This window comes from Chelonia mydas, chromosome 8 (genome assembly GCF_015237465.2).
Source record: "Chelonia mydas isolate rCheMyd1 chromosome 8, rCheMyd1.pri.v2, whole genome shotgun sequence".
In the NCBI taxonomy this organism is placed as follows: domain Eukaryota; kingdom Metazoa; phylum Chordata; order Testudines; family Cheloniidae; genus Chelonia; species Chelonia mydas.
Window position 1 is genome coordinate 14,224,130 of NC_057854.1, and position 20,357 is coordinate 14,244,486.

Below are 20,357 nucleotides of genomic sequence, written 5' to 3' on the forward strand. Positions count from 1 at the left end.
ATTTCCTTCCCAGATGATCTCACTAACTAAGTAGCCCCAAAAAACACCGCCAAGAACCACATGATATAGACTGTAAACAGTTTCATACAACAGAACATTCTTACCCTTATAATAGTCTGGCAGCCGCTTTCCCTCATTCTCCACTATATAAGCAGTTGTAATCTCATTAATAATTTATGGCAGACTTACAATTTATTTTTTTACATAAGTCACTTAAATCATGCACTCCTTAAATTCAGGTAAGCACATCATTTCAATGCAGTCTTTATCTAGGCTTTATGCACATACCCACTTGTGACAAAATTCAGGCATTGCTGAACTTCACTCCAGAATGGTTGAGAGTTTGATTTCCTGCCTCTAGTTAGATACTAAGCTCAAAAGCATTTCAGTCCTGTAAGTTTACCATAAAATTTGAGTGCATAGATGTAAATACAGCTTGTGTCAAATTTATCCTTGAATGACTGATGAAGTATTCAATCAATTTCAAACTGAATTGTGAGTCCCATCACAACACTAATTTGTATTACTGATAAACTAGATAGTAAAACACTATTTTGACAGAGAATTTGCATAAAGAAAAACAAAACATCTGAGTAATAGAATAAGAAAAATAATTAGAGCTGTCGATTAATCACAGTGAACTAATGCGATTAACAAAAAAATTAATCGCGATTAAAAAAATTAATCACGATTAATCACAGTTTTAATCACATTGTTAAATAATAGAATACCAGTTGACATTTATTAAATATTTTTGGATGTTTTTCTACATTTTCAAATAAATTCATTTGAATTACAACCGAGAATATAAAGCGTACACTGCTCACTTTATATTATTTTTTATTACAAATATGTGCTCTGTAAAATGATAAACAAAAGAAACAGTATTTTTCAATTCACCTTATACAAATACTGTAGTGCAATCTCGGTCATGAAAGTGCAACTTACAAATGTAGATTTTTTTTTTGTTATGTAACTGAACTCAAAAACAAAACAATGCAAAACTTTAGAGCCTACAAGTCAATTCAGTCCTACTTCTCTTTCAGCCATTCGCTAATACAAACAAGTATGTTTACATTCAAGGGAGATAATGTTGCCCACTTCTTATTCACAATGTCACCAGAAAGTGAGAAGAGGTGTTCGTATGGAACTTTTGTAGCTGGCATTGCAAGGTATTTACATGTCTGATATGCTAAACATTCGTATGCCCCTTCAGTCACCATGCCAGAGGACATGCTTCCACGCTGATGATGCCTGTTAAAATTATAACGTGTTAATAAAATTTGTTACTGAACTCCTTGTGGGGAGAATTGTACGTCTTCAGCTCTATTTTACCCACATTCTGCCATATATTTTATGTTATAGTAGTCTCGAATGATGACCCAACACATGTTGTTCATTTTAAGAACACTTTCACTGCAGATTTGACAAAACACAAAGAAGGTACCAATGTGAGATTTCTAAAGATAGCTATAGCACTTGACCCAAGGTTTCAGAATCTGAAGTACCTTCCAAAATCTGAGAGGGATGAGGTGAGGAGAATGCTTTCAGAAGTCTCAAAAGAGCAACACCCTGATGCGGAAACTACAGAACCTGAACCACCAAAAAAGAAAATCAACCTTCTGCTGGTGGCATCTGACTCAGATGATGAAAATGAACATACATCAGTCTGCACTGCTTTGGATTGTTATCAAACAGAACCCGTCATAAGCATGGATGCATGTCCTCTGGGATGGTGACTGAAGCATGAAGGGACATATGAATTTTTAGCACATCTGGCACATAAATATCTTGCGACGCCAGCTACAATAGTGCCATGCGAACACCTGTTGTCACTTTCAGGTGACATTGTGAACAAGAAGCAGCATTATCTCCTGCAAATGTAAACAAACATGTTTATCTGAACAAGAAATAGGAATGAGTGGACTTGTAGGCTCTCAGGTTTTACATTTTTTTATATTTTTATACATAATTCTACATTTGTAAGTTTAACTTTCATGATAAAGAGATTGCACTACAGTAATTGTAGTAGGTGAATTGAAAAATACTATTTCTTTTGGTTTTTTTACAGTCCAAATATTTGTAATAAAAATAAATATAAAGTGAGCACTGTACACTTTGTATTGTTATAATTGAAATCAATATATTTGAAAAATGTAGAAAACATCCAAAAATATTTACATAAATGGTATTCTATTATCGTTTAATCATGTAATTAATTGTGATTACTTTTTTTAAATCATTTGACAGCCCTAAAAATAATATTATGGAGATACACGTTTATATCATAATTAGCTATTTATTTTTATATTGCAGTGATGCCTAGAGGCCTCAATGAAGGATCATGCCCTCATTTTGCCCTGGCCGCTCCTCCAGGTACCTCCCCCAAAGCTCCCATTGGCCGGGAACAGGGAACTGCGGCCAATGGGAGCTTCGGAGGAGGTACCTGGAGGAGCGGCCAGTGCAACACACACACCCCAGTGCCCCTTCCCCCTCCCCCAGGTCCCGGCCGCTTCCCGGAGCGGCGTGGCGGCAGGGCAGGCAGGCAGGGAGCCTGCCCTGCCCCCAGTGCACGCCAGGCTGGAGCCGCTCTAGGTAAATACTGGGGGGAGGGAGGGTGCTGTGGGGAGCTGGCGGGCTGCAGAAAATAACCCCACGGGCCGCGTGTTTGAGACCCCTGGAATAGACTGTTACACAGTCACATTTGTGTAGAAAAAACGAATAATGTCAACTCATATGGCCCAAAATTTAGATTTTTGTAAAAATAAGATTTTATTAAAGAGCCCAAAACAAAAATAAACTTTTCCCTAAATTTAAAATATAATCAACAGGAGACATTTTTAAATAAGTGTACCGCTGATGCAGTGTTTGCTATGTGAACTCTAACACACAGAGAACTAAAAAGGGAGCCTGGTAATTTTGAAAGCTACAATTGATCTTCCATGTTCAATCAGAGAGAAATGCAAAAATAATGAAAAAAAAATTCTATTTTTAAGTTATTAAAAGTGAAAAAATTAAGGTAATCTTTTTAACATATGCAAGGAAGTGTATGTTGATAATGTCCCTTTAAGCAGTTAAATTAACTTGTACATACCTGCATGGGGGTAAAAACATGGAATCCTTCATAAGGACAGACCCAGAAAGAAGAATATACCAACATCTTGCAATAGTTTCTGAACTGTAGGAAAGAAAATCAAAATAACTGATATTATCATCTATTTGAGAGCAATATAAAATATGTTATTTAAGTTATCAACCTGGTAATGAAGCTCCACATTTTACCATACTGAAGATTTAGACTGTAGATTGAAGTCCAAGAACATTGCTGATACACTCCCACAAATTAACATTTTAGGAGTATTCATTTATATTGAAATAGAATGGCCTGTGCAGAATTTTAAGCTGAAATTTACTTTTACCCTAAATCTTACAATATTTTGAGTCAATTTAAAAATGAATATTCAAAAATAAAATTACGTTCACTTGTATTTAAAACATTTTCATTCCAAAGCATGTTACCAACTACATACACAAGAATTATTTCATCCTGTACTAAAATTCTTTAGCATTTTAATAATGCACAATAAGTTTAGCAAAGGATGCGAGAAAAAAAAAAAAAAATATATATATATATATATATACACACACACACACCACAACAAACTATGGGACAAAATTAGATAAACTATTTAATTGTCCAAACAGGAGTTTAGCAAATACACTAGAACTAACATACCTAGCTATTTTTAAAGTGCCACAGGATTTTTAAATACCAATAGCAGTCAGATCTAATGTTTAAGTTCCCAGGCGCTTCCCCTACGATCAAGGCCCCTCACAACATGAAGAGGAACTGGTCAGTACCAACTCCAAGGAAAGAGTGCCATCTACTGCAACACCAATACCATGTCCACGAGCATATCAGTTTTTCTTCATGTGTCATCTACATACATTTGAAAAATATATTTTGGACACGCGTGTGCACGCACAGACTTTTAATGTGAGTTATGTGGTCCAATTCTGTAGGCACTTCTGAAAATCTCAACCAATATATTTGTACAACCACTTAATTTTCAAAGTTACTAATATACTTATTTGCAGTGTTGTTGTAGCTGTGTTGATCCTAGGATATTAGAGAGACAAGGTGAGTGAGGTAATATCTTTCATTCACCAGCAGAAATTGGACCAATAAGACAAGCTTCCAAACTATGATGCTTTGGGAATCACTGAAACTAGTAAGGGGTTCTATCACCACCTTGCTTGTAACTTTGGGTGTCTTAATGCTATATTACAAGGGTGGCTCAGAGCCCTGCCACCAGTAGCCAGCCTACAAACATAAAGGTCTCAACCTTCCACCAGCTTAGTTAATCCTTCCAGAGCGACCTCAAAAACCCCCTCCAGTCCCAAGAACCCTCCAAATCAATCCCCCTGAGTTCTTAACCACCAGACTCCCAGACTTTTCCCTTTCATCTCCCCCAAAGGAATGAAACCTGACCCCCTATTATTAGTTCACTTTAGAGGGACACATTCCACAAAGTTTGCACACCAGAGGCCTGCTTGTGGTAAAAATATACACAAAGTTTATTTAATAGAAAAATCATAGCCCCGTTCCGCACATACTCCAGGATAATGCACAAGTTGTTTACAATGCTCACAACAGCAGCGGTGAGCTGAGCGGGCTCCATGCTTGCCGTGGTATGGCATCTGCACGGGTAACCCAGGAAAAAAGGCGCGAAACGATTGTCTGCCATTGCTTTCACAGAGGGAGAGAAGGCGGGAGGGGCAAGTGACGACATGTATCCAAAACCACCCTCGACAATGTTTTTGCCCCATCAGGCATCAGGAGCTTAACCCAGAATTCCAACGGGCAGCGGAGCTACCCACAGTGCACCACTCCATAAGTCGATGCTAGCCACGGTATTGAGGACACACACTGCTGACTTAATGCGCTTAGTAGAGGCATACACAATCGACCATATTAAATCGATTTCTAAAAATCAACTTCTCTAAAATCGAGCTTATTTCTTAGTGTAGACATACCATCGATTCAAAGATGAAATAGTAAGGAAAAGAAATACATACAAGTTATATAGAAAATAAATAAAGGTGCAATCTCAGGCTTACACTTCTATATAGTTAAGTTTCTCTTTCTAATATTGTCTCTCAACAGTTTCCTAGCATGCCCTGTCCTAGAGAGAGGATCCAATCTTTTGCAGACAGCACTTCACTTAGATGTTGTCCCTAAGTTCCCCAACGTCCTTCACTTCAAACCCCTTCTCTTTTACGAGTTTGCAGTTTTTGAACTTTTTTTCCAAGGTCACCTGAAGAAGAGCTCTGTGTAAGCTCGAAAGCTTGTCTCTACCAAAAGAAGTTGGTCCAATAAAAGATATTACCTCACCCATCTTCTCTCTCAAATAGACGTTTAATTACTTTTGTCAACCTTAAATGTTGCAATTTTGTATTTACAATTACAAGAAGACATATATGACAATTTGTTGGTTCTTTCTGTACCACTTCTGCATTATGATTTTATGCAATTGTAACATGAAGTTACTATCATGGAAAGCCTACATGCAGATTGATCACCCATGAGTTAGCAGGGCTGTGTCATGTCTCTGCCAACCTAGAGACAATGGTGAATGACAAGCACTCAACAATCATCTTTTCAAAGTGAAGCACACCTTGAGTCTATGGGATAGCTCTACTTGGTAGAAGACACTTCCTCCTCTTGTCTAAGGAAGGTGGGGATTGGAAGTAAAGGAAAGTTACCAGGAGGCAGAACAAAAGAAGCAGGTGACCCCAGCTGGAGTCTATAAAGTGAGCCATTTTGCACCACAGTAAGATGAGATTGGTTGCTGCAGGGCAGGGTAGGCAAGGGGATAGAGGACTCTGCCTGCCTACCTTCCTTCCTGAACCTCCAAGGTCTCACAAGCGAAGGACAAGCTAGGAAGTGAGGGACATTTACGGTTTCAGACATGTATTGTTTTATATGATCTGTATTCTCCTGTGCTTTACGTGATTAAGAATAAAAGTGCATAAAGATGTTAGAATTGGCAATGTGTGCATGTTTTGTGTTGACTGCTTCACAACTACTGCATGCCCCTGAGTGAGTTACACTGTAAATCTAAAAAAACTTTGCACATTTTGGCGTGAAGTTCTGGGAGAGTGGTGTATTTAATTAACAGGGAGTCTGAAGGTCAGTGCTGCACCCAGAGGGGTTCTAACACTCAGGGTGCAGATAGAAAGTCTGCACCCTGAGAGTGTGTGCCTAGGGACCCTGAGATTGGGCAGTGGCTAGACCAGGGATCTCAAACTCAAATCACCAGGGGGACCACATGAGGACATTGGCCCGAGGGCCACATCACTGACACCCCCCCACCCCTCTGTCCCCAGCCTCACCCCCACTCCACCCCTTCCATGAGGCCCCGCCCCTGCCCCGCCTCCTCACACCCCTTCCCCACCGCCATTCCAACCCTTTCCCCAAAGTCCCCACCCCAACTCCGCCCCCTCCCTGACCCTATTCCAACCCCTTCCCCAAATCCCCACCCTCGCCCTGCCTCTTCTCCGCCTCCTCCCCTCAGTGCGCAGCTCCCCGTTCCTCCTGGAAAGCCCTAAGTGCTGCCAAACAGCTGTTTGGAGGCGGGAAGAGCCTGGAGGTAGGCAGAGGAGCGGGGACGCGGCGCACTGCGGGTGAGGGGAGCTCACTGCAGGTGAGGTGAGGGGAGCTTCCGGCCACAGGAAATAACTTGGAGCAGCCACAGGGAGCTTGGCGGGCTGTAGCAAATAACATGGGTTGCATGTTTGAGACCCCTGGGCTAGACTCTGTTCAAGCTCCAGGAACTTGTAACACCCTGGAAATCCAGGGCACAGAGGCTTGGATTCCCCTCAACAATCCTAGTCAGTGATTAGGAGGGGGCACTCGTTAGGATCTGTGATGACACATATAATTTGACAAGCAAGCAAGCACTAGATTTCTCCACTATGAGAGTGATGATTGTGGCTTAAATGTACTTACCAAAAAAGAACTTGGTTGCCCTTGTATCTTTCATAGCGAGCACTTGAAGACATTATTCTGAGAAAAATGAAACTTTAATTTAGATTTTGAACTCTAAAAATGTTTTAAATCTATTAATCTTTCAGCAATATCACTTTATTTAAGTATCAGGGGAAGTCATATGAAAGACTACAAATTTGGCTTTGCTTCTTGAACCATAACTTCAAACTTAAATGAAATTCTCATTATCCAAATAGATAACACACAACATATTCTCTGTTTAAATCACTCCTACACACTAGAATTAACCATAGCAACAGTATAAGAACAGAGATACTTCTGTTACATATTTTGTGCTTTGTTTTGTTTGCCTCTTATTTCATATGTGCTAAGATAAATGGAATACATATATTATTAGAGCATTTGCAACAGAAAATTATATAGAATATAATTTGTACTGGACTATGCTTCCCCCCGATCCTTTACCTTAGCTGATGTTCCCTGAGATGTGACAATATGTCCATTCCATGAAGATAAGAATATATAGTATTTAAGTCCTGCAAACAAAAAGAAAATATCACTTATATGCAATTCAGATTTTAGGAGTATCTAATTTTCCCAATATTTGCCAAATTAACATATTTTTGAACAAAAAATAGAAAAGGAAACAGTTCAGGGAAAAAAACAGACCTGCAGAGCCAACCTACTCTAAGCAGTGGACACAATAAAACTGGTTTGCAACTAACACTTAAGTACTTCTGTGGGCAAGATCCTGATGTGGTTTGTTAGTCATAACCTCTGCATGTACAGCATTTATATAGAAGCATAAACGCTTATAGCTCTGTACAGTAAGTAGAAGACATCAAATAACAGTGCCTTGCATCCAAGGCCTTACATCACCATTTTAAAGTTGGGTATACTTATTTTACAGAAGAGGCACAGAGAAATTGAGGAAGATGCTCACAAATCACATAGCACATTAGTAACGAAGAGTCAGGACAGAATCCAAATAACGTACTCCCTTTGAAACACCTGAATGATTCTTCTTAATCAAACTGGACGTGTTGCATTTTGAGGCACTGCCCTCTCCTCCCATTTCTATGACACTGGCTCCAAGACACTCCAAATCCTTGCCAGCACTGAAAGCAAGAGACCTGATGACTGGGACTGAGCCTTAGGTCAAATGCTTGTCAGCACATACCACCACCAGAAAGGCAGCAGATTGTCATCGTGAGTTATTTTTACTAAAGAATTAAACTCCGTTTCTAGTAGTAACTCGAGGTAATAAGCATTCAGCAAGCCTTTCTTCAATTATCTTCATTAAACATACATATGTATACATCTGTAAAGCTAGAAGTACAATGTGTAGTTTGCAGCAGCTAATATATTTTTCAGCCACCAAATTAAAACATGCTACCCCAAAAACATTAAAAATTCCAATTTTTACTTTAAAGATTGGACCTTACATGAAAATACTCATCATGAGATACAGTTGTTTAAACCTCTCACTGCAAAAACTCTCTTTAGTCCAAAAAATATTTGTGCTGATAGAGTAGACCACATGCTAAGGCAAAAAACACTAGAGCTATTCAGCATTTAATTTACCATCCAGAACAGGTGTGCTGTTAGTTAGCATTGAACCCATGCATCATACAATACACACACAAGTGTAAAACTCTCACCAGCTTGAACATTTGAAAACATGTGTTCCTAAGTTTCCAGTGACAGGGGATGCTATTTCTGCAACATATGCAAATAAAGTATGAGTGTAGGCTTTGGAATTTACAGTAGCTTTTTTTGAGAAATTTCTTGGCTTAGTACTCAGCTTCAGAAACATGATGGATATGGATTCTGTTCCATAAAAAAGAAAGGTCATGGATGGTTTGTATGTGAGCTTTATTACAGCTTCAGATTCCTAATGCTATGAAAGTTGTAAAAGTTACTGATTGCTTAATAAGCTATCTAAAACTAAAGCATCTATCAATCAAAGGGCTTATTAGCATGCTTTAAAGTTCCAATGGTGAACTGCTGCATATCTAAATCTTAAGCAAAGTCCTTTTATTACAGGTTCTGTTGTAAATATGATCTTTCCACACAGAAATACTGCAGTGATAGACATTTTTGTGATCGCAATAAGTGATGCATGTATTTTTCAGTTCAGTGTATGATAAAACATTACGTCGTGTACTAGTTATAGAAAGTAATCTTTGAAGAAAATCAAGTGTAACTACTGGAAAAAAAAAAACACCTTCAACCAAAATTAAAAAAATCTTCACAATATACTGTAGGGTCACAGTTTATTTTAGCATCATTACTTGAAATACTATAGTCACAGCTTTTGAACAAGAATGGGTCATAAACAATATTACCTTATAACTGAATTTTTCTCCTCATATTCCACTACTTGATATGTGTTTTTTAAATCCCAAAATAAAGTTGTCAAGGTTCCTTTCCCACTCTGAACTCTAGGGTACAGATGTGGGGACCCGCATGAAAGACCCCCTAAGCTTATTCTTACCAGCTTAGGTTAAAAACTTCCCCAAAGTACAAACTTTGCCTTGTCCTTGAACCCTATACTGCCACCACCAAGCATGTTAAACAAAGAACAGGAAAAGAGTCCACTTGGAGATGTCTTCCCCCAAAATATCCCCCCAAGCCCTACACCCCCTTTCCTGGGGAAGACTTGATAAAAATCCTCACCAATTTGTACAGGTGAACACAGACCCAAACCCTTGGATCTTAAGAGCAATGAAAAAGCAATCAGGTTCTTCAAAGAATTTTAATTAAAGAAAAGGTAAAAGAATCACCTCTGTAAAATCAGGATGGTAAATACCTTACATGGTAATCAGATTCAAAACATAGAGAATCCCTCTAGGCAAAACCTTAAGTTACAAAAAGAGACAAAAACGGGAATATACATTCCATTCAGCACAGCTTATTTACCAGCCATTAAACAAAAGGAAATCTAACGTATTTCTAACTAGATTACTTACTAACTTAACAGAGTTTCTGAAATTGCATTCCTGATCTGTTCCCGGCAAAAGCATCACACAGACAGACAGACCGACCCTTTGTCCCCCTCCCCCGCTCCAGATTTGAAAGTATCTTGTCTCCTCATTGTTCATTTTGGTCAGGTGCCAGCGAGGTTATCTTAGCTTCTTAACCCTTTACAGGTGAAAGGGTTTTGCCTCTGGCCAGGAGGGATTTTATAGCACTGTATACAGACAGGTGGTTACCCTTCCCTTTATTTTTATGACAAAAGTGTTGTAAGTAATCTTTGAAACTCAGAGCTTCCACTGCTTTTTAACAATTTGTAAAAACACATTCACTACTGACAAAGTAGCTTTGATCAGGACATGCACACAAATGACCATCACACACACAGGATGGATTTTAAGATGCAGGCTGCAACTTTATTTATTGAAAGCTGGGAGGCACATTACATGCCCCACCTGTCGCTGTACCATACCAGACATTTAACTAGATCTAGTGCAGTCCTCAGGACGCCCACCATACAACTAATAGTTTTGTAGACCTGCTTGGGCCCACCCTCAGGAATCCACTTGCTTTTAAATCCTTTCCACTTTCCCTGCATGGAGACAAGGGGTAGAGAGTTTCCCAGTTGAGGACTTCACTGCGCAAAGACTTCATTTCTCACCTCTTCCCATAAACAAAAAGACCACCAGCACAATCCCAGGTCTCATTTACTTCTGGGAGCTGGTCCCTTTTATCCTTAGATGCACTGGATACCAGCCACAAGTTGCAACAAGCTGACACAGGACTTGTTTACATGGAAAGTTAGTGCTAGCGTGGCCAGGTGCTCGGTTTGCGACTGAAAAGTCCAGTTGAAAAGGGGACCTTGCTTTGGGGGGGTGGGGAGGTTCTGGCACTCCTGCTGGAGTGTCCAGTTTTTAAATATTACCAAGTTGGCAACCCTAGTTAGTGCATGGCAAGCCATGGTGTGAATCTATAGTGCACTAACCTATCATGTACTAACTAGCCATGTGGACCCTGCTACTGTGCACTAAAAGTTCCATAGTTAAATGTTGAATAGGAGTATGTCAAAGTGCACAAAGTGCACAGAACTTTTAGTGCTCGGTAGCAGGGTACAGGGCTACCAGTTACTGTGCAGCAAGCTAGTGAGCTGTAGATTCACACCCTGGACATGTGCTAACTGTCCATGTGGACAATCTCTCAATCTTATTTTCCTAATATTACATCTTTAAGTCTTAATATTATAACATAACTATGCCTCCATGATGCTGCAAGGAAGGCAAGAAAACACTCTCAGCAGCTCTGAGGGGATAGTGCATATGCAGTCTGGTCAATTTACTAGGAGCTGTGATGGGCTTGGGCATGCTCAGTGAGGATGCAATCTTTGGAGATTTTAGAGATTAAAACTGAAAGTCTCTGCTGAGCATGTGCGAAATACAACTTTTTGGAGCTTATAACCTCATCAAGTTTCAGCAGATTGTTTTGAGGATGGCAAAAGGTACAACTCTGACATAAAGACACCATATTTCCTTACCAAATTTTAAATCCCTGCTCCAAAGCTAAAACTGCTCCAAAGCTAAAACTGTTCAAAGAAAAGGTTGCCAGCATTACTTTTAACATGGGCAAAACAATGTCTCCTCCCCTAGCCTTGTTCTCAGAAACAAGTAGGCCATTTTGGTTGAAGTTTTCTGGCGGGAAAAAGAGGCAGCCCGAGGCAGACACCTGGCATGGAAGATTTCAGACTAAATGGTTAAAGTTACACAAAAAGTTATAAGAAGCTAAAAACAGGGTCTTACGAGGCGTCTGGCAACCTTACTGCTACCAGCTCTGCCTATAATCTGTAGACAGCTGTTGAAAACAGATGCTTAAAAAGTTATATTGGGTAGGTAGGAGCTAGGAGGCTAGTTATTTTTTATACTATTTATATATTTAAAAAGTGCAAAGTCACAGTGGCAGCACATAAAAATGACCACTCAGACTGCTCATATGCATGGACACTTCTACTGATCTGTTCCAGTCCAGCCAGACCTTTAAATGGTCATTTTGTTTATATGCTTGAAGGAATAAAATTTGTTGTGCTCCTTCATTTTAAGAGTAACACAAGCACTGGGAAAACAAAGTACTAACCAACATTAGATAACTTCTACAAAGAAACCTCCAGTTTAATTAAAAACCTGCTACTTAGATCAAGATATATGGATGTTAAAAGGCTACTTATTTCTCTGTTGGCAATTTTTAAAATAGCAAGAATATGGTTTATACCAGTATTTTAAAAGGTCTAGGTTTTCTGCACTTTACAACTTGCGTAGGTAAAAACGCATGAGAGGGGCGGGTTTTCAGGAAAGTCCTAGTGAAAGATTGTCCGATAGGAAAGCAATTATACAATGCCCAGAGAAAAACGGCTGTATTTTAAAACTTAAGATGGCAAAGTTACTTAATAACAATATTTTACAGTCCTTCTGTTCAAGAAGTCAGTCAGGGATTTTATTACACCTTCCTCGCTAAACCTAATTTAACTCTTGCACAGCAAGTATGTTCAAACTACACAGGAGGTCAGACTAGATTATCATAATGATCTCTTCTCAGGGTGGATAAAAATCAGTGATTAAAAAAAATAAAAAAAATCGGATATTTTTGATAAAATGCTTTTTGAGGAAAAAACCTATCTAAAGATAAAGATACATTTTAGCTCAAAGATATCTCATCATGGAATAGGGATTATAAATTCTAATTCTATAGTATGAGACAATATATTCATGTAATGTTTAAGAAAAGTTTTGTAAATGAGTTTCAATAGTTCATGGATTAGGGACCCAATCTTATGGGGCTCCAGGGGCTTCTGTTTAGATTGTTTAGGTTAATCTTTCTATCTACCCAATGGGACTCAGAGCTCAGTCTACAAGATACCATCAGAGATGCTTAGTTTTGCAGTTCTCAAACTGTGGATTTGTGTCTCCAGAGATAACTTGCTTGTTAACAGCAAAAATGTTTTAAAATAAATAAATAAATAAATAGGTGAGAAATAACAGACCTCAACCCTATTGTGTACACAAATTTGCAGAGGGACAGAGTCAATCCCTTACCTCTCTCTAAAAGTGCAAAGTTTCAAAAAGTTCAACGAACAGAAGATTGTTGGGGGCAGAACAGATCTGGACAAGGAGAAGAAGTCTGGAGATAAATGTGAGAAGGGAGGGACAGGCAGTAGAAACAAAAGTGAAACTGTTTGAGCAGCATATTGCAGAAGTCTTGAGGTCTTTCTGAGTGTAGAATTCATTGATTTGAGATCTACCATACCATTCTCTCACTAGAAGGGAAAACCTATAATGGTAGCAGGCCGTAAAAGAGATCCAGTTTGGGAATATTTTAATGAAGGTCCTCTACCTGTGGGTAAGACAGGCATGCATGCAAAATTCAAATAGTGCCACAAAGAAATGAAAGGCCTGGTTGCCCGAATGAAAGAACATCATGAGAAGTGTTCCTTCTCAGGAAGAAGCTAAGTTGAAGATGATGAAAAGAACATGTCTGAACATGCAGGATCTTTAGGTTGGTAAACTTTTTTATTTCATACTTCTTTCTTAAGGACTGCCTGTCTTCCTTCTGGACTATTCTTGAATTTGCATGTTTGAGCAAAAATATAGTTGTTACTCTGTGATACTATCATTTTAGATGTTGTGATAAAAAATACATAGCTGAAATTGGGAGATCTTCCTTTAAAGTAGTACTGAGTGTCAGTGAAGGCAATGAGTAATACTAAATGAGCAGTATGATGATAATAATTAAATAACTGCATTGACTTATTTTGTTTAGGAGAATCCACCCTCAATATACAGCATTCTGAAGACTATCCACCTTCAAGATCACCATCATTTTCTATAGTTTCAGAGTTATCTGCCAATGATAGTGTTTCAGTCACATGTATGTCACAAAGCCACAGTATATCACCTGTCGCAAAAAGAAAAAAAAATCTCCATCTTCCAGAAACAACCATGGATAAATTTGTGATAAGAACCAGCAGATTACAAAAAGAAGTAATTGATGAAAAACTGCGCGGTTTGTTTATGCAACAAACTCTCCTTTCCATATGATTGAGAACCCACACTTCATTAACATGGTTAGGTCATTAAGACCAGGATACAGTCCACCCAACAGAGCAGATATCACAGGCAAACTGCTGGATAAAGTGTATGAAAGAGAAATTGAGCAGTGTGCAAAAGGTCTAGAGGGTGAAATTGTTAACCTGAGTCTTGATGGGTGGACCAATGTCCACAATGATCCTGTTGTATGTGCTTGTGACACAACGGAAGAAGGGAATGTCTTCCTTACAGAAACAATTGATACATCAGGAAATGCACACACAGCAGACTACTTACAAGAAGTAGCAGTAAAAGCTATAACAAACTGTGAAAAAAAATTCAAATGTCTAGCACGCAGCTTGGTCACAGACAATGCTTCAAATGTATCCAAGATGAGAAGAAATATAGAAGAGAGTCCCAAGCTAATAACATATGGTTGCAGTGCTCATTTCATGCATCTCCTAGCCAAACACTCCCTTCAGTGTTCCAGAAATAAAGCTAAATGTTGTTGAAATTGCAAAATACTCCCGTAACAATCACTTTGCAGCAGCTGCTCTGAGAAAAAAGTGGGAGGAACCAAGCTAACTCTCCCACAAGACGTGCGATGGAACTCAGTAGTGGACTGTTTTGAGCACTATATCAAGAACTGGCCTAATCTGATGACAGTTTGTGAACAAACTCATGAAGAAATAGATGGCATTGAGAAGAAGGGCTGAACCAGGCCAGAGAGGCTGCACAGACCCGCAGCAGCCAATCAGAAAAGGCCTGGGGAAAGTCAATCAGGGCAGGGGGAGAGGTAGCCAATCAGGGCCGGCCTAGGCCCTATATAAAGGCTGCCTAGCAAAGAGCAGGGCAGTCTCTCCCTGGTGGTCAAGGGAGGAGAACTGGCTCCTAGGCTGAAAGGTAGCACCTTGGACAGAGTAGTGCTGGGGAAGGGCAGAAGGAGCTGGGGAGCTCAGGCCAAGGAAAACCCCAGGCTGCCGGCCTAGCTACCAAGGGCTGGTCAGATGAATAGGGCCGAAGGGGAAGCGACCCAGGGACAATAGCAGGGCAAGGGAAGAGAAGGAGGACAGAGAGGCTGCCACTAGAGGGTCCCTGGGTCGGGACCCAGAGTAGTGGGTGGGCCTGGGTCCCCCTCTTCCCCCTTGTGCTACACCTGGCTGAAGAGGAGCGTGGCCTGATCCAGGCTGTGGCTGGATGGTGGACTGCTGATAACACTAAACCCCCAGAAGGAGGTGAGACCGGAGCAGTGGGCACTGCCAGAGGGCAGTGTCCTGAAGACGATGCCGCTGAGCAAGGAGGAATGCAGGTCCAGACACCACCAGCAGAGGGCGCTCTGCACTAGACAGAGCTAATTCCCAGAAGTGCCAGCAAGAAGCACTGCAGTGGTGAGTCCCAACCCTGTCACAGCCAAAAAGTTCTCAATATTGGGCTTAAGAGAAATGTTGAACACATGCTGAGTACCCTGAAGCCTATTTCTGTAGCCTTGAACAAAATGCAGGGAAATAGCTGTTCTATTGCTGACGCTGTTGAAATTTGGAAGGAACTGAGTGAGATCTTAAAAAGAGAAATATGGAATGACAGAGTTAAATTACAAGCATTAAAAAAACGAATGGGACAAGCACTATCTCTAGCTCATTTTCTTGCAAATATTCTCAATACTTGGTACCAGGGTCAAACCTTAACGGCTGAAGAAGAGGAGTTGGCTATGACATGGACCTCCTGCAACTAATGCCAACTATAATATGAAGTCAGAGCTAAGGGTGAACCAATTCAAGAAATATATGTTTGCTGATGATGTTTTAAAGAAAGTCACACAGTGAACTGGTGGAAGTCACTTAAGCACTTGGATTCAGAGACTGCTGAAGTGATGATCTCACTTTTAACAGCAGTAGCTTCTTCTGCCAGTATAGAAAGAATATTTTCTTCCTTTGGACTAATTCATTCCAAATTGAGAAATCGTTTGGGACCTGAAAAAGCAGGAAAGCTTGTTTTTGCTTTTCCAGATTATGAACAAACAGGAAAATGAAGGTGAAGACGACTGAGTTAGCTGCAGAAGCCAATATTTTAAGTTTCTCACATTGACCTGGCTGACACAGAAGATTAATTTAAAAAAAAAAAAAAAAAACTTAACTATTATATTAAACAATTTTAACAAAAACAAACCTGATTTTAAAAAACTTGAATGTTTAACTAAATTCAAAAATTCATATGCTTGTTTTGTTAAAATATATGTTTGCTGATGAAGAAAAAAAATCCAGGATACATAACGTTGTTGTTTTAGTTAAATAAAACAATTTAAATGTCTGTCTGGTGATGTTCTCCTCTTAATACAGCATGGCAAGAAAATCCTCCAAATATTAACGATTAACCTGTTGAACTGGAGATAGTTCACCTCCTAATGACTTCATAAATATCTGCTTCAATTACCTTTGGTAAATGAAATAACTACACAATCATTTTCTGATATAGCTGTAAAACAAATCTGAAAAGTTTTCAAAATAAATCACTTTAAAAATGTAGAGTGTGTACTTTCTAAAAATGAAACCTATATCTATCTCTGAGTTGTGAAGAATATGTATTAAGGTTATAACAACCAACAAGAATGCACTTTTATGTAGAAATCCATGATTAAATAGAGTCTCTGACTAGTGATTTAAATCAAATTCACTCTCTCTCTTCTGGCCTTGTACAATATGAAATAAACTGATCAGCTTTCTACATCTCCCCCACTTAAGAAATAGAAAGAGCCTGTGCCAAATTCAGCCTTGGTTCACACTGGTGTGATCATACCTGTATCTGGTTATAACAGGGCTGAATTTGCCAAGATGACTTTTGAGCATGTCTAGAAATGTATCCTCTGTTTCTGTATGTATTCACTAACATCAGCATCATGAATTAGTGTTTCAGGTGGACTACAGATAAAAAGTGTATAGTATGTCAAGTGAATTGAACGTTTTAATGGAATACTGCCAACTCATTTTTAAAACAGTATTTTTAGTTGCTATGCTTTGAGACTAAAGCCCTTTAGTGTCACAGCATGTTTGTTTTCATATCAGATTTAACCAAAAAAAATTGTAAACTATTTAGGAAGTTTTAACAGTTTTACAAATCATTGCCACGTAAATACCAGAAACAAAATGCTAATAATCAGAAGTAAGCTATTTTTTGTTTACAGAAACATTCACTAATATAATCATGAAATCTCATTTTAACAGAGTGTTCTATTACAAAATGATCCTGCTTACAACATCCAGAATGTGTTTATTCTGGTGATTTTATTAAGTTGAGTGAAACTACTGATTCTACTCATATTAATCAAACCCAGTACGTCTATCAAATGTTAATACTCAAAAAAAACCCTGGAGAGATATGGAAATTTTTATGCACACAAATGTATGTTGTAAGAGTACTGAATAAGTGGTACCAACATTTTTAAGTATCTATTCATCCTCTATCTTTTTGCTGGGTATGAAATTGATGCCTTTTTTTCTGTAACAAAAGCCTCCCTTATTTATGGAACCAATCCTCTAGTTCTGGACTATTTTCTTTTGACAACTCATTTTCTGATACTTATTCCTTTTCAGCTATGGAAACTGACGACATCCTAAATATTTGCTGTTCATGTGCATCAGCATGACAACAGTAGCATACTCATACACTGCTCTGGAAGCCACACACACCATCTTTCATTCGCCCTAAGAAAGGATGTGAGAAGAGCAGCTGTTCAACTTGGTTTGTTAAAGGGAATGAGTTATTTAATCTGTTATTTAATCATATTGCTATTAGAACATTAAGTGCCTCCTGCACTTATGTATTCTTATTTGCACTACAGCCTAATCCCACAACCAGTCACCTTTCTTTAAACTAAAACAGCCTCACCCACATCCAAAAAATCCCTAATAGATTTCTCCATTCATCCAGTCCACCCCAATCCTCCTACAAAAAATCTGACAGACAGAACCTTAGGATCGTTTCCCGGTCTTCCAAGTCAACCTCTAGACAACAGTTCCACACAACACAGCATTTTGGGGAACGTAATGCTTATTATGGAGTTTTATTATTTCTCTTTCTACAATGACCTACAACATCTGCCTTAAAACAAAATGCAGCATAGTCCCTGGCCCAGTAACTGTGGTCTCAAAAGGCAAAGCAGAGAGATGATAGAGGAAACAGGTATCTGTTGATGACAAACTTCCAATAATACAATGTTTTTATTTTTCCTGGTAAGTACTCCACAAATTCTGCCACAGCCAGCCAATTAGGTTCTTGTAAGCATCATGGTAAAAGTGGGTCATTAGAAGACATAGGCTGTTAAATTTTCCACACTCCTAACTCAGGAAAGTGTTCTGTATGAGGGGCTGCGGAGGAGACACAGGAGAAAGTACAGTGTTTCTAGTGGGCTAAGCAAAAAAGTGCAGCATTGCAAAATGGACAGGATCACCACACACATTCAAGGCCAGGGAAGAGTAATGCATAGCTTTGATCCTGGTACAATTGGCTCTCTTCTTTTCCCTGACCCCCACAGTGGATGTACGCTTTAGGTCAAAAATATCCTTCCATAGTTTGTCCTCACAAAAAGACCCAGATCTGGAATGCTGTGGGCCATCCTGCACCTGCATCGTCTCAGGCAAGTATATATAACTTCAAACACCAATCTAGGATGCTCATGTGAGGGTTTTCCCATTCTACCACTAGGCCTCCCTAGACACACAAAATTAATGGAAAAGTAAAGCATTACGCATACAGATAGAAAGACAGCTTACAGGAAAGGGATTCTAAGTTTAGTGTCAAATAGTATCATTTGATATTACTTTGATATAGGGCATTCATAGTATACATCTTCTATAAACACTGGTTATTAACAAGGATTACTATTGTGTGCACTTCCACTGCATTTGCCAATGCCTTTAATCCTAGTTTGGAATGGAATGGAAAATACTATAAATTCCCAACTCCACATTATGTTTTGGCAATTTCTCAGCAGAGCATAATACACCAACTGTGCAAAAAGGCTTGCTTTGTTTAAATGTATGCTATGAAGCACCTAAAGGATAGCATTCTAATGCATTTACTTAGGTCTTAAGTCTGAAACAAGGGTCCCCAGAAGTGACAGACTTCTGTATTTCATCTAGTAAAAAACAAAACAAAAATCCACCAATCAGACCCAAAATTCTCATCTTGTATTTTGAACAGAGTAATTTTCTTGGTGCCCAGCTGACAAGCTGCACTGGGAAATAAAAGTCGTACATACGACTTCCTTAGAAAGTCATACAGGTTATACATACACTGAAAACATCAAATCATCATGTGACAAAGCTGAGCTATAACAGACTAACCTGAAGACATAAGAGTTTTGTGCAATTCCTGAGTACTCTGGCTTTGTATTGTGCATCTTTAACTATGTTCTGAAGCTTTTGGCTACCTATATATAATTCCGTATAGTTCAATTTTTTTTTTTTAAGTTCCTTAAGTTAATATGCTAAGACTAAAGCCAGCCAAAGTCTGCACCTGATTGTAAACCACTCTTTTCCAGTTTGTACTTAAGTTAAGCTTCAAACATCCTCCTCCGCCACTGAATAAATATCCCACCTGGCAAAATATAAATCAAAACAAACAAAAAACCCCCAAGAAGTTTAAAATTGTGTTTTTACTCTTTATAAACACAAAGGTAATAATTTTTTTATGTCAGATTGAAGGCAATCTTCTAATAGTTTTACTTATAATTAAGGTTATAAAGGAATATACCTTTTAAAATAAATGTTTTTCATTAAACAGTTAATTTGGCATAGGTTATGGAAAAACATAACCTGATAAGCTCATTTTTAAATGTAAGTTTTGTGTTATAAAAAGGCTTTTAACCTGTATACTTTAGGAATTAATAGGTTCTTGCCTGAGGGATCTCCTGCTGATGGGCTTGATTATGAACCAGGCATCTGTCTTAATTGTTTCCATTCACAACACACACACATACAAAAAATGAGTATAGGAAGGCAAAGCAGACCTGCTTCCACAGACCTCAGATCCAGCTCACCGTTAGAGGAAAAAAATGTTTGCCTTAGAGCAGGGGTCTCAAACACATGGCCCGTGGGGTTCTTGCAGCCCACCACGCTCCCCACACCCCCCCCCCGCATCCTACCTCCAGGCCAGAGGTGGGCAAACTACAGCCTGCTGGCCAGATCCAGCCCATGGGATTGCCCCCCGTGGCACCATGAGCCCCGCGCTGCTCCCTGAAGAGTCCGTAACCAGGTCCCTGTGGACCGGGGGAGGGGGGGAGAACAGAGGGCTCTGTCCGTTGC

The 20,357-nt window shown here is 39.2% G+C and overlaps 1 protein-coding gene across 15 annotated transcripts in view; it reads right to left on the reverse strand.

Moving 5' to 3' along the window:
- Nucleotides 1–20,357, reverse strand: part of RAPGEF6 (Rap guanine nucleotide exchange factor 6) — a 232,601-nt gene that overhangs the window by 178,027 nt on the left and 34,217 nt on the right. For all 15 annotated transcript variants that reach the window (XM_037906909.2, XM_037906912.2, XM_037906907.2 and 12 more), the window contains 3 exons: nt 7,478–7,548; nt 7,013–7,069; nt 3,095–3,178 (listed from right to left, as the gene is read on the reverse strand). In XM_037906909.2, coding sequence (XP_037762837.1) covers nt 3,095–3,178; nt 7,013–7,069; nt 7,478–7,548 — 212 coding nt within the window. The remainder of the gene's footprint in view (nt 1–3,094; nt 3,179–7,012; nt 7,070–7,477; nt 7,549–20,357) is intronic.